We start from the raw sequence: 14,705 nt of genomic DNA on the forward strand, positions 1-14,705 counted from the left end.
TAGAAAACCAAAATGTATACATCCTATTGCAGATTAAGCCAATGAAAACCCCACATCTAGATAAATTCTAGTGAAAATTTTAATGTTCCATATATAAAGAAAGAATAATGCAAGTATCCATATAGAAATCATATGTATATTCTTCTGACTGGCACAGGATTTTGTTCACAGGTGAAAAAATTAAGTCCTCAATCATCTTCATTAATCAATAAGTGCAATGAAATTCCCACTAAATCCCAGTAAGATTTTTCATAAATTTTGACAAAGTCATCCTAAAGTTCAAGTAGAAAGCAAAGTGACAAGAATAAAGAACAAGGACAGGGGCAGCCCGGGTGGCTCAGTGGTTTAGCGCCACCTTCAGCCCGGGGTGTGATCCTGGAGACTCGGGATGGAGTCCCACGTTGGGCTCCCTGCATGGAGCCTGCTTCTCCCTCTCCCTATGTCTCTGCTTCTCTCTGTGTCTCTCATGAATAAATAAATAAAATCTTTTTTTTTTTTTTTTTTTTTTTAAAGAACAAGGTCTGTAGATAAGACTAACAGAGGCTTCTTGTGGAGAGATGGGAACTTCTAATTTTTCACTCCTTTGATTTTTTTTTTTTTTTAGTTCACATAACTGTCTTTAACAATAAATAAACAAATCTAGGGATAAATAATTTGTATAAGATTTTCTTACTTCCTTACCCACTGTCCCACCCATGCTGCCTCAATTCCACCTTTCAAGAATCGAACAGCAAAGGCAAGATTTGCATGGCAAACACTTACGTTTTAATTCCAATTTGAGCAGACGACTAATTCCCAGTGCCAATGCAACATTTGAGCTGAGACAGACAGTCACTTTCTGGGTGAGGGTCATGTGTCCATAGTGTTTAATAATGGTATTAAATGGAAAGAAAGCGGCAAAATATAGGAGACTTCCAGCAGAAGCAGCCAAATGGACTGCAAATAAGGAAATTATAAGGTCAGCTTAAAGCTTATGCAAAATAATGAATAACTTTTTCTACTACAGTATAGGGTAGTAAGCTCTATGAGGGAAGGATATTTGTCTTTCTTTTTCACCCTTCTATCACTGATGTCCGGCACACAGTATATACTCCCTGAATATGTGTTAAAAATGAATTAACTAACAGTTAATGTATAGAATATTTAGTCATTTAAACAAAGATTTACTCTTGAGCACTTGGCTTAAGAAATTATAAATGTATACCATTATTATTTATTATTAATTATTAATAATTATTAGTGTTCCCAGAGTTTGAAGTATTGGGTAGAATATAAAGTTCTTTATGAAGTTTTAAACACATGCTTCCAATCAAAATCATGATGCCTAAAATAAAGAATAGTTGAATAAATAGATAACAACTACTGAGAGTTAGATGTGGTTATGTCCATAAGCATGGGATCTATAGACTAGAAAAAGAATTCTTGTTAGGATTATCATTGAGACGACATAAAATCAGCACCAAGGAAGAAAGTAAAAACACTCAAATCATGGTCAACTAATCTTCGATAAAGTAGGGATGAACATCCAATGGAAAAAAGTCTTTTCAACAAATGGTGCTGGGAACACTAGACAGCCACATGCAGAAGAATGAAACTGGACCACTTTCTTATGCCATACACAAAAATAAATTCAAAATGGATGAAAGACCTCAATGTGAGACAGGAAACTATAAAAATCCTGGAGGAAAACACAGCCAGTAACCTCTTCCATCTTGGCCGTAGCACCTTCTTACTAGACATGTTGCTGGAGGAAGGGAAACAAAAGCAAAAATGAACTTTTGGGACTTCAAGATAAAAAGCTTGTTGAAGGAAACAATCAATTAAAACTAAAAGGCAACCTATGGAATGGGAGAAGACATTTGCAAATGACATTATCTGATAAAGGGTTAGCATCCAAAATATATAAAGACCTTATCAAACCCAACACCCAAAAAACAAATAATCCAGTTAAGAAATGGGCAAAAGACAAGAATAGACCTTTTTCCAAAGAAGACACCCAGATGGCCAACAGACACATAAAAAGATGCTCAACATCACTCAGATTCAGGGAAATACAAATCAAAGCTATGATGAGATACCACCTCACATCTGTCAGAATGGCTAAAATTAACGACAATGGAAGCAACAGATATTGGCAAGTATATGGAGAAAGGGGGAACCCTTTTACACTGGGATTGCAAACTGGTACGGCCACTCTGGACAAAAGTATGAAGGTTCCTCAAAAAGTTAAAAATAGAACTATCCTAAAACCCAGCAATTGCACTCCTAGGCATGACTCATGCACCCTGATGTTTATAGCAGCACTATCAACAATATATAGTGGAATAGTACTTAGCTATCAAAAAGAATGAAATCTTGCTATATACAATGACATGGATGGAACTACTAAATGAAACAAGTCAGAGAGAGACAAATACCATATGACTTCACTCGTGTGGAATTAAGAAACAAAACAGATGAACATGGGCGAAAGGGGAAAGAAAAAGAGAGAGAGGTAAACCATAAGAGACTCTTAACTACAGAGAACAAATGAGGGTTGATGGAGGGAGGTGGGGGGATTGGCTAAATGGTTGGTGGGTATTAAGGAGGGCAGTTGCTGTAATGAGCATGGGGTGTTATGTGGAAGTGATGACTCACCAAATTCCACTCCTGAAACCAGTATTATACTATATGATAACTAACTAGAATTTAAATAAAATCTTGAAACAAAAAAATAAATAAGACAAACTTAAAAAGACACTCACATTAAATTACAATGATATAAACTATCTTTTTCTTTCTTTCAATCACTTTATTGAGATATTACTGACATATAAAGAGCTGTACATGCTTAATGTAAACAATTTGATGAGTTTGGAGGTAGGTATGTACACCTGTGAATACTTGTGAATACATCACAATCTATGCTATAAACATACCTATCACCTCCCAAAGTTTCCATCTGCTCTCTTTTTCTCTCCCTCTGTCCTCCTTATTATTTCTTTTTAGCTATCAAAAAGAATGAAATCTTGCTATATACAATGACATGGATGGAACTACTAAATGAAACAAGTCAGAGATGTGAATACTTAACCTAAAAGGTACCTCTTAGCAAGCTTTTTAAGTGTACAGTACTGTACTGTTAACTAGGCACTATGTTGTAGATGTTTAAGGCACTTATTCATCTTGCATAATGAAACTCTAACACTATTACCCTTTGACTAATACCTCCTTGCTTCCCTTTTCCCCAACTTCCTGGCAACCACCATTCTAGGCTGGCTGTGTGTGTGTGTATATATATATATATATATATATATATATATATATATGTATATATCATATAGTATTGTTTTCCTGTATCTTGCTTGTTTCACTTAACAATGGCCTCTAGGTTTCTGTTTTTACAAATGGCAGAATCTCCTTCTTTTATAAGGCAGAAAAAAATCTCTTTGTATTATATACATTTTTTTAAACCATTCACCTGATGAAGGACATTTAGGTTGCTTCCATGTCTTGGCCATTGTGAATAATGTTATAGTGAATATGACAGTGATTGTTTGTTTATTTATTTATCTTTTTAATTTATCTTTTTATTTTTTTCATAATGATAAGGGTACCATTCCCTATTTCCCCCATCTCTCTATTCATCTCCTCTGTTTTTTTTTCTTGTTTTTTTAATTTATTTTTTATTGGTGTTCAATTTACTAACATACAGAATAACCCCCAGTGCCCGTCACCCATTCACTCCCACCCCCCGCCCTTCTCCCCTTCCACCACCCCTAGTTCCTTTCCCAGAGTTAGCAGTCTTTACGTTCTGTCTCCCTTTTTGATATTTCCCACACAATTCTTCTCCCTTCCCTTATATTCCCTTTCACTATTATTTATATTCCCCAAATGAATGAGAACATATAATGTTTGTCCTTCACCGACTGGCTTACTTCACTCAGCATAATACCGTCCAGTTCCATCCACGTTGAAGCAAATGGTGGGTATTTGTCATTTCTAATAGCTGAGTAATATTCCATTGTATACATAAACCACATCTTCTTTATCCATTCATCTTTCGTTGGCCATCAGGGAAATACAAATCAAAACCACAATGAGATACCACCTCACACCAGTGAGAATGGGGAAAATTAACAAGGCAGGAAACAACAAATGTTGGAGAGGATGCGGAGAAAAGGGAACCCTCTTACACTGTTGGTGGGAATGTGAACTGGTGCAGCCACTCTGGAAAACTGTGTGGAGGTTCCTCAAACAGTTAAAAATATACCTGCCCTACGATCATCTCCTCTTTGGTCACATTCAGTTTGTTCTCCATAAGTAAGAGTATGTTTCTTGGTTTATCTCCACCTTTTTCCTTTTTCTCATTTGTTTTGTTTCTTAAATTCACATATGAGTGAAATCATATGGCATATGTCTTTCTCTGACTTACTTATTTTTAGCATAATACTCTCTAGCCTCATCCACATCTTGTAAATGGCAGGACTTCATTCTTTTTTATGGCTGAATAATATTCCATTGTATATTCATACACCACACCTTCTCTATTTGTTTATCAACTGATGGACATCTGGGCTGCTTCCACATTTTGGCTATTGTAAATAATGCTATGAACATAGGGATGCATGTATCCTTTTGAATTAGTGTTTTTGTATTTGGGGATAGATACCCCCAGTACTGTGATTACTGAATTGCAGGGTAGTTTTTTAACTTTTTGAAGGGATAGGTGAAACAGGTGAAGGGGATTAAGAGCACACTCATTGTGATGAGCACTGAGTAATGTACAAAATTGTTGAATCACTATATTGTACACTTGAAACTAATATATTTAACACTATATATTAATTACAGTGGAATTTAATAAACACCCCAAAAATCTGTTACAGGGTGAGTTTTAGACTTACCTTTATTGAAGAATGTGCTAACCATAAATGCAAAGAATATTGAAGCAATGGCATAACACATAAGAAAGACAAAGATGAAACTACTGTCACTGAAGCGAAAGATTGGCTCACTGAAAATCTACAAGAAAACAATTATGACATCATGTAAGGTACACCATAAATACTATCACATAAGAGAAGAAAGAGAAAATGATAGCCCTAATGAGATAGATCACTACTCAGTGATTGAAACTCAAAGAGATGGAAAATTAACTAAGTAATTTATTTTTTACATAAAGGTTTATGTTTTTTCTCAGATATATAGCAGCCTCTGACTTTCCACAGCAGAAATAACTAGGGTAAGGCTGCAATCAACTAGAAGATGTCTAACACAGAAGTTATTAAACACATGTAGCTAACAAACACTTAAAATGTAGCAAGTGTGACTTAATTTTTTTTCATTTATTTCTCTTTAGATTAAAAAATGAAGGCAGCGTTTAATACAGATCAAGTATTTCTGATGAAAATATAGTGTATGAATTCAGATATGCTGTAAATATAAAACATACACTAGAGTGCATGTTTTATACACAGTACAAAAAGGATCAGGGGTGCCTGGGTGGCTCAGTTGGTTAAGCATCTGCCTTTGACTTGGGTCACGATCCTGGCATCACTGCTCAGTGGCGAGTCTGTTTCTCCGTCTGCCCCTTCACTCTGCTCATGTTCTCCCTCTCGTTCTCTCAAATAAATAAAATAAGATAAAATAAAATAAAAATAATGTAAAACTCTTAATTTTAAAATTGGTTCTATGTTCAATTAATAATTTGTTCATATTAGGCTAAATTTAAAATATCATTAACATAATTTCACCTGTTCTTTATAGTTTTAAAATTTTCTACTGGCCACTAAAAAACCTTCCAGTATTACATATGTGACTTGTGGTATTTCTACTGGACAGCATGAAATGAGATACTTGCCTTGGCAGAGAATAAAACACATATCAAAGAGATAATAATGATATAAAAAAAGAAGAATGTGAAGAAATAGGCAGCCCAGATGATCCAGTTTTGAAGTCCAATTATAAGCTGGTATTCCTATAGGAAAATCAACACAAGTCAAATATTACATGTATCAAAAATTCATACCACTTACATACATTTTTTCTATTTAAATTCCCATGAAAAACTAGGTAAATGGTTAATATCATCTCCATGTTATGAATGAGAAAAATCATGGCTCAGAAACTGTGCTGTTCAATAATATGCATTTAGGGCAATGCTGGCATTAAAATATTTCTCCTGAGTTCAGAGATCTTTCTTCATTACTACACCTAGTATTAGACCAAAAAGGAAAATATCTAAAATTAACCTTCAAAATCTTAAGTTCTCTTTTCTATTATACTCTACTTCTGGGAGTATGAGAGAGATGTGTCTATTTTTTTTTTAATCCAATTGTACGTTAGAAGCCGATTATACTTCTTAGGCTTGTTCCTTGTAGACAATGTGTCTTTTTCCTCACTCTGGTTGCTTTCAAGATTTTCTTTTTGGTCTTTAATTCTCAACAGTTTGAATATGCTTTGTGTGTGTATGTGTATGTGTGTGTGTGGTATTTTTTCCTGCTTTGTGTTCCTTGAGCTTCTTAGATCTGTAATTTTGATGTCTATCATTAATTTTGAAAAATTCTCTGCCATTATTTCTTTGGCTCTATTCTCTTATCTCCTTTTTTTGGGGGGGGGGATTTAAATTATGTATGTGTTATGCTATTTGATATTGTCCTACACTTCTTGAATACTTTATTCTGGGTTTTTACATTTTGTTTTGTCTTTGCATTTCAGTTCATATAACTTCAACTGTCTTATATTCAATTCTGTGATTCTTTCCTCAAGTCTAGTGATGAGCCCGTCAAAAGCATTTTTCATTTTTGTTAGCATGTCTAGATATTTTATGTCTAGATATTCTATTTTGACTCCGTATAGTTTTGATCTCTCTGATAACTTTACCTATCTGATCTTGTATGTTACCTACTGTGCAGAGGAGTTCAAAAAGCAGGCCCTGACTACTATTCTTAGAAATACATGTAATGAAAAAAAAAAAAAGAAATACATGTAATGAGCACTGAGTGTTATATGCAATTGATGAATCACTAAACTCTCTATCTGAAAATGATAAATACTCTATATGTTAATTAATTGAATTTACATAAAACAGCAAATTAATTTAAAAAATAAAGGCATGTTTGCAAGTTGGCCCTTGGCTGGTGTATGGTATCATGGCTAGTAAACTGTTCCCTACACTGATACAAAACTTTCCCTAAATACAAATCAAAACCACCATGAGATACCACCTCACACCAGTGAGAATGGGGAACATTAACAAGGCAGGAAACCACAAATGTTGGAGAGGATGCAGAGAAAAGGAATTCTCTTACACTGTTGGTGGGAATGTGAACTGGTGCAGCCACTCTGGAAACCTGTGTGGAGGTTCCTCAAAGAGTTAAAAATAGACCTGCCCTACGATTGGGGATTTACCCCAAAGATACAGATGCAACGAAACGCCGGGACACCTGCACCCCGATGTTTCTAGCAGCAATGTCCACAATAGCCAAACTGTGGAAGGAGCCTCGGTGTCCATCGAAAGATGAATGGATAAAGAAGATGTGGTTTATATATACAATGGAATATTACTCAGCCATTAGAAATGACAAATACCCACCATTCGCTTCAACGTGGATGGAACTGGAGGGTATTATGCTGAGTGAAATAAGTCAATCGGAGAAGGACAAACATTATATGGTCTCATTCATTTGGGGAATATAAATAATAGTGAAAGGGAATATAAGGGAAGGGAGAAGAAGTGTGTGGGAAATATCAGAAAGGGAGACAGAACATAAAGACTCCTAACTCTGGGAAACGAACTGGGGGTGGTGGAAGGGGAGGAGGTCGGGGGGTGGGGGTGAATGGGTGACGGGCACTGAGGGGGGCACTTGACGGGATGAGCACTGGGTGTTATTCTGTATGTTGGCAAATTGAACACCAATAAAAAAGAAATTTATTATAAAAACAAAAAAACAAAAAAACCCCACAAAAGTTTCCCTAAATGATAAGGGTAAGTGACTGTGCTAAAACTGTTTGTACAAACACTATGGTTTATGCTGAATATCTGCTTTCCAGGAGTGTGGAATTTTGGTATATGATAGGCAAAGGGTGTCTACCTAACCAGCCCCCTTCAAAACATTAGGTGCTAAATCTGATGACTTCCCTGGCCACAAACATCACAAACATACTGCTGGATTTTCATTGCTGGGGCAAGAGTGGGCTCTGCGTGGCCTCTTGTGAGGTTAACTGAAGAAGCCTGCAGGTGAATTCCTCCAGGTTTTGCCTGTGTCATATCCTGTTATGAGCCAGCTATGTTTATTTCCTAGCTGTGAGCATATAATTAATGCTTAATTAAGTCCCATGAGTCCTTCTATAGATTTTCAGAAATTAGGGGCTGTCTTGAGGATCCTGGGCACATCTACCTTTTCCTTAGTGCCTTTAAATGATTAATTATAGTAATTTAAAATTCCGTATCTGATATTTCCAACATCTATGTCATACCTGTGTCAGGTTCTGATAATTGATTTGCCTCTTTAGACTATGCTTTCTCTTAATTTTTGGTATGTTTAATAATTTTTTGTTGAAACCCACACATGTTATTTAGGGTAACAGATATCAAGGTGAAGGCCTAAGATGTAGGGTTTTATGTTAATTTAGCCAGGAGTTGCACTGTCCTTGAAATTCTTATTCTTGTTACTTCAATTTCTCTAGTGACACATTCTATCTCCTTACATTCCTTCAGATTTTCTCTTCCTGCTGCTTCCAAGAGAAAAGTTTCTCTCTGAAATTCTGCCAGCTTGAAAAACTGATAAGTGGCATCAATATTCATTCTCCTTTTTTTATATTTCCTGCTACTGGGATGTAAATTATGTATGTGTTATGCTATTTGATATTGTCCTACACTTTTTGAATACTTTATTCTGGGTTTATACATTTTGTAAAATGTAAAACATTACACAAAGCATATTCAAACTGTTGAGAATTAAAGACCAAAAGGAAAATCTTGAAAGCAACCAGAGTGGGGAAAAATACACATTGTCTACAAGGAACAAGCATAAGAAGTATAATTGACTTCTAACGTACAATTGGATTAAAAAAATAGACACATTTCTCTTATACTCCTGGAAGTAGAGTATAATAGAAAAGAGAACTTAAGATTTTTTCCTTTTTGGTCCAATACTAGGTGTAGTAATGAAGAAAGATCTCTGAACTCACCAATGATAAATATGTAGAAATAATCCAACTCTCCATACAAAAGAGCCCCACAGGCCTAAAAACATCTTTACAGAAACAGACAAACACAGGGGTGAAAAAAGAGAGAGGCAAACCAAAATACAGACTCTTAATTATAGAGAACAAAACGAGGGTTGCTGGAGGGGAGGTGGATGGGAGGATGGGTTAAATGGGTGATGTGTATTAAAGAGGGCACTTGTGATGAGCACCAAGGGTTGTATGTAAGTGATGAAACTCTAAATTCTACTCCTGAAACTAATAGCACATTATATGTTAACTGACTAGAACTTAAATAATAACTTGAACAAAAAAAGAAAATAATTGAATTACCTTCAATCTTTTTTCCCTTTCCCAGACAATGTATCGCATGATGGAAAGTACAGTTGGAGAGAACATAAGTATGAACATCAAAGGGAGGAAGGAACTAATGATAAAAATTAATTCATCATGAGAATAAGCTGGGTGTGGAAATCTCCTTATAAAGATACTGGTACTATCAAACATGTTCCGGCTAGCATTGCTCTCATGATACAGCATGATGGCTTTGTCTAGGGCATGCTGTACAGCCAGGAACCCTTCTCTGATGTACCCTGTATATAAAACAAACATAGTCAAGTAAAACAGACTAAGGAACTGCTCGGATATATAAATAATAAGGCAATTCAAGTAAGTCATAGCTCATCACCTACAGAACCCAAATTTCCTGCTATATTAAGGCTAATTGCACAAAATTACCCTGAGAACATATAGTTTTTATATGGAAGCAAGGGATACTTCTTCAGCTGAATCTGAATCACATCTTCCCAAAATTAAATACATTTTATGACACTGGTAGGCTTGTTAATGCAATCTATATTGACAAAAATAATGCAGATTAAATATTAGAGAGATGAAGACTTGGAAATGTAAATACAGAAATGAAGCTCAGAATCACATTTAAATTCTACAGAGTAATGCAGAATAGCCCTTAAAAATTGTTTCACTGAAACCAAGTCAACCATATAACTAAAAGGCAACTTAGAGTTTAATCTTTTTTTTAAAGATTTTATTTATTTAATTATAAGAGACACACAGAGAGAGGCAGAGACACAGGCAGAGGGAGAAGCAAGCTTCCCGCTGGGAGCCAGATGCAGGATTGATCCCAGGACCTCGGGATCATGCCCTTAGGCATGAACATTTGAAGGCAAATGTTCAACCACTGAGCCACCCAGGTGTCCCAGGTTTATTTTGTTTTTATCATTTTTTAAAATTGAAACTAGGATTATTAAATTTGAACTTTTCTATTTTTCTAATATGAACATTTAAAACTATAAGCTTCTTTCTAAACATGGCTTTAGCTATATCCCCCCAGTTTTGCTCCTAAATCTTTTTTTTTATAAATTTATTTTTTATTGGTGTTCAATTTGCCAACATATAGAATAACACCCAGTGCTCATCCCGTCAAGTGCCCACCTCAGTGCCCGTCACCCAGTCACCCCCACGCTCCCAAATCTTAAAGTTATGTTTTCTTTATTATTCAATTTAAAATATTTTCTACTTTCTTTATGACTTCTTTGACTCATGGATTATTTAGAAATGGTTGTTCAATGTCCACGTATTTTTCTAATTATCTAATGTTTCCAATGATCTCATTGTTATCAGTCCCTAATTCCACTGTCATCAGAGAACACACTCTATATGATTTCAGTCTTTTTAATTTCAATGAGATTTATTTTATAACTCAGCCTGAGAGTTATCCTGGTGAAAATGCCTTGTGCACTTAAAAAGAATGTGTATTCTAACACTGTTGAGTAATTGCTCAATTACTCAATTGCTCAGGGAAACATTTGAAAATGTTCTTCGTATCATTTACTTCTTTACAATTTTTTTTTGTTTAGATATTCTGTCAACTGATCAGAGAAGGATATTAATATCTCCATCGACAATGGTAGTATTGCCCAATTCTCCCTTTAGTTCTGTCAATTTTTGCTTCGTGTATTTTGAAGCTGTTATTAGATGCATACATATTTATAATTGTTATATCCTTCTGATCAATTGGCCCTTTGTCTTGAAATCTGTTTTACTGGATATGTGTATATCTGCTCCAGTCATTTTATGGGTATTGTCTTTAATCACATTTAAGACTTTTTCTACACATATTTTTTTCTGCCCTCTTCTCTTTTATCTGTCAGGGACTCTATACATATGTTAAAACTTTTGGTGTTGCTCCACATTTCACTGAAACTCCATTTTTTTTATTTTTTGTTTTTCAAACTGAATACATTTTATTTTTTAAAAAAGATTTTATTGATTTATTCATGAGAGACACAGAGAGAGAGAGGCAGAGACACTGGCAGAGGGAGAAACAGGCTTCACACAGGGAGCCCGGCGTGGGACTCAATTCCGGGTCTCCAGGATCACGCCCTAGGCTGAAGGTGGCACTAAACCGCTGGGCCACCAGGGCTTCCCTGAATACATTTTATTGTTCCAAGTTCATTTATTCTTTCTTCTGTCATCTTCACTTCACTATTAAATCTGTCCTATATTTTCCAATTCTAGACTCTGTGTTTTATTCCTTTTTTTATGGTTTCTAATTCTCTGCTGAGACTTACCACTTCTTCCATTGTGTTATAATAGCCACCTTACAACAAATTCTTATTTGCTAGTTCCATAATCTGAGTTATCTTGGAATCTCAGTTGGATATTAAGATACAGTACACAAAACCACTGTAATAGTAATATGATATTGGTTTAAGAGTAGACAGACTAGGGGTGCCTGGGTGGTTCAGCACCTGCCTTTACCTCAGGTCATGATCTCAAGGTCCTGGGATCAAGCCCATATTGGGCTCCCTACTCAGTGAGGAGTCTGCTTCTTCCTCCTTCCTCCCCACTCTTGCTCTCTTGTTATCTCTGTTGCTGTCTGTCTCTCTCTCTTGCAAATAAGTAAAAAAATAAAAAAATCTAAAAAGAAAAGAGTAGTTAGACTAGTAGGAAAAGAAGAGAAAATTTTAGGACAGATTATTTTAAATAGTTTTGGGAAAATTGTTTTCCTCTCTGCAGTAAAAAATGATATTGAATCCCTAGCCCAAACTACACACAAATGTGAACTCCTTCCTCATGGATTAACAACCAAATCATAGAAGGAAAAACCATAAAGAGGAAATAGTAGAAGGATATTTTTGAATTTATGAGTAGAGATGGACTTCTTAAATGAAAATCCAGAAAAAGACCATGTGGCCCCCAAACAATAAATTATATCAAATTAAAGATTTCTGCTCAATAAAGGACAGCATAGATAAAACCAAAATTTGGAAAAAGATACTTGCAAAATTTAGAACCAGCAATGTATCTGAAAATACATCAAACTCCTGAATAAATATAAATCTTTAAATAGATATATAAATAAAATGTGTGTTACATTATTTGAAACTGTGTTCTGAAAAAGGATTGTTGTTTCAAATTTTAAAATATCATAAAGGTTCATCTGTGGTTAATATAACTGAAAGGTTAAGCATAGTTTTCTATTCCTCCCTTGATTCACATAATAGATTACCTCAATTTTCTATTCACTTCCTTGCCAATCCTTCTTAGTCTTTGTACCCGTGTCTTCCTTTGTTTACCAAGGATTCAGTCCTTCATCCTCCCTTCTCTAACATTCCCCCCAAATAATGTGGTATTAAGGAAATCTAAGGGTATATATTACCTGTTCTCAAGTAATATGCTATTTGAAGTTGAGAAGTGAAATGACAAAAATAAAATCCCAACATCTGAAAAATTCATTTTCTGAAATATCTTGATCAATTATCTAAATTATTATTTTATTTATTTTTTATTGGAGTTTAATTTGCCAACATATAGCATAACACCCAGTGCTCATCCCATCAAGTGCCCCCCTCAGCGCCCGTCACCCAGTCACCCCCACCCCCCACCCACCTCCCTTTCTATCACCCCTTGTTCGTTTCCCAGAGTTAGGAGTCTTTCATGTTCTGTCTCCCTTTCTGATATTTCCCACTCATTTTTTCTTTCCCCTTTATTCCCTTTCACTATTATTTATATTCCCCAAATGAATGAGAACATATAATGTTTGTCCTTCTCCGATTGACTTATTTCACTCAGCATAATACCCTCCAGTTCCATTCACGTCGAAGCAAATGGTGGGTATTTGTCGTTTCTAATGGCCGAGTAATATTCCATTGTATACATATACCACATCTTCTTTATCTATTCATCTTTCAATGGACAGATTAGATGTCCCAGATTAGGAAAGTTTTCAGCTATGATTTGTTCAAATACATATTCTGGACCTCTATCCCTTTCGGCGCCCTCAGGAACCCCAATTAAATGTAGATTTTTCTTTCTTAGGCTGTTATTTAATTCCCTTAATCTATGCTCATGATCTTTTAATTGTTTTCTCTTTTTTTCTCAGTTTCCCTCTTTGCCATCAACTCGTCCTCTATGTCAGTCACTCGTTCTTCTACCTTGTTAACCCTCATCGTTAGGACCTCTAGTTTGGATTGCACCTCATTTAATTGATTTCTGCCTGATTAGATCTAAATTCTGCAGTCATGAAGTCTCTTGAGTCCTTTATGCTTTTTTCTAGAGCCACCAGTAGCCTTATAATTGTGCTTCTGAATTGGCTTTCTGACATTGAATTGTAATCCAAATTTTGTAACTCTGTGGGAGAGAGGACCGTTTCCGATTCTTTCTTTTGAGGTGAGTTTTTCCTTCTCGTCATTTTGCTCAGTGCAGAGTGGCCAAAAACAAGTTGTATTGGGAAAAGGAGAAAAAGAGAGAAGAGAGAGAAGAAAAGAAGAAGAAAAAAGAGAGAAGAAAAGAAAAAAAATGGGGGGGGGGAAGCAAACAAAACAAAAAGTAGGGGGAGTATCCTCTGATTCTATATACTGTAAATCCCTCGACTTCCTCTGGAACTTTCCAGTGCTGCTTGGTCAATAACTTGCTTTTCCCCTGCCCATCTAGCTGGTCTTCTGGCGGAGGGGCCTGCTGTGCTGATTCTCAGGTGTGAGCACCTGGGGCAGCTGCTCAGCCCTCTGCCTGGTGCATGGCTCAGTGGGAGTTGTTTATCCCATTTAACAACTGTTTATCCTGTTTATCCTGTGAGGCCATTGTGAGGCTCACTGTGGGTTGTTTATCCTGCGAGGCCCCAGGAGGAACAACAACAGTGGCTGCAGCCAGCTCTTCAGCCCTGGAGTCCGCTCCCGCAGTACTAAGGCAGCTCCCAGTCCACCTCCCAGTCTGCAGGGGCCTGGATGCTCCGGGGGCGGGGGCACCGATCTGCACAGCTTGGGGCCACCCAGTGGCAGGAGCATCCTTGCTGTCCTGTGCCCTCCTGGCCTCTCCTGTCCCGGGGAGCACCGGATCCTGGGCTGCGTCCCCCGGCGCCCTGGGCTCCCAGGCCTGTGCTGCTGGAATCCCGCTCCCAGGCTGCGCAGCCCCCTCCGCTCAGAGCCGCCTCCCAGCTGCTCCGTCTAGCTCGTGCGCGCTGCGCTGCACGCTGCAGCCCTTTAGGGAGCTTG

The 14,705-nt window shown here is 36.6% G+C and overlaps 1 protein-coding gene across 10 annotated transcripts in view; it reads right to left on the bottom strand.

Moving 5' to 3' along the window:
• The window catches only part of LOC112640266 (phospholipid-transporting ATPase ABCA3-like), a 198,259-nt gene that overhangs the window by 142,507 nt on the left and 41,047 nt on the right, over positions 1–14,705 (bottom strand). For 9 of the 10 annotated variants that reach the window (XR_007411256.1, XR_007411255.1, XM_049111311.1 and 6 more), the window contains 4 exons: positions 9,523–9,782; positions 5,843–5,959; positions 4,887–5,004; positions 763–936 (listed from right to left, as the gene is read on the bottom strand). Coding sequence is in view for 8 of the 10 variants with exons in the window: in XM_049111311.1 (XP_048967268.1) it covers positions 763–936; positions 4,887–5,004; positions 5,843–5,959; positions 9,523–9,782 (669 nt within the window). In the remaining 2 variants the exon portion in view is untranslated. The remainder of the gene's footprint in view (positions 1–762; positions 937–4,886; positions 5,005–5,842; positions 5,960–9,522; positions 9,783–14,705) is intronic. The other variant, XM_049111317.1, reaches the window with a different exon arrangement.

This window comes from Canis lupus, chromosome 6 (genome assembly GCF_003254725.2).
Source record: "Canis lupus dingo isolate Sandy chromosome 6, ASM325472v2, whole genome shotgun sequence".
Lineage (NCBI taxonomy): Eukaryota > Metazoa > Chordata > Mammalia > Carnivora > Canidae > Canis > Canis lupus.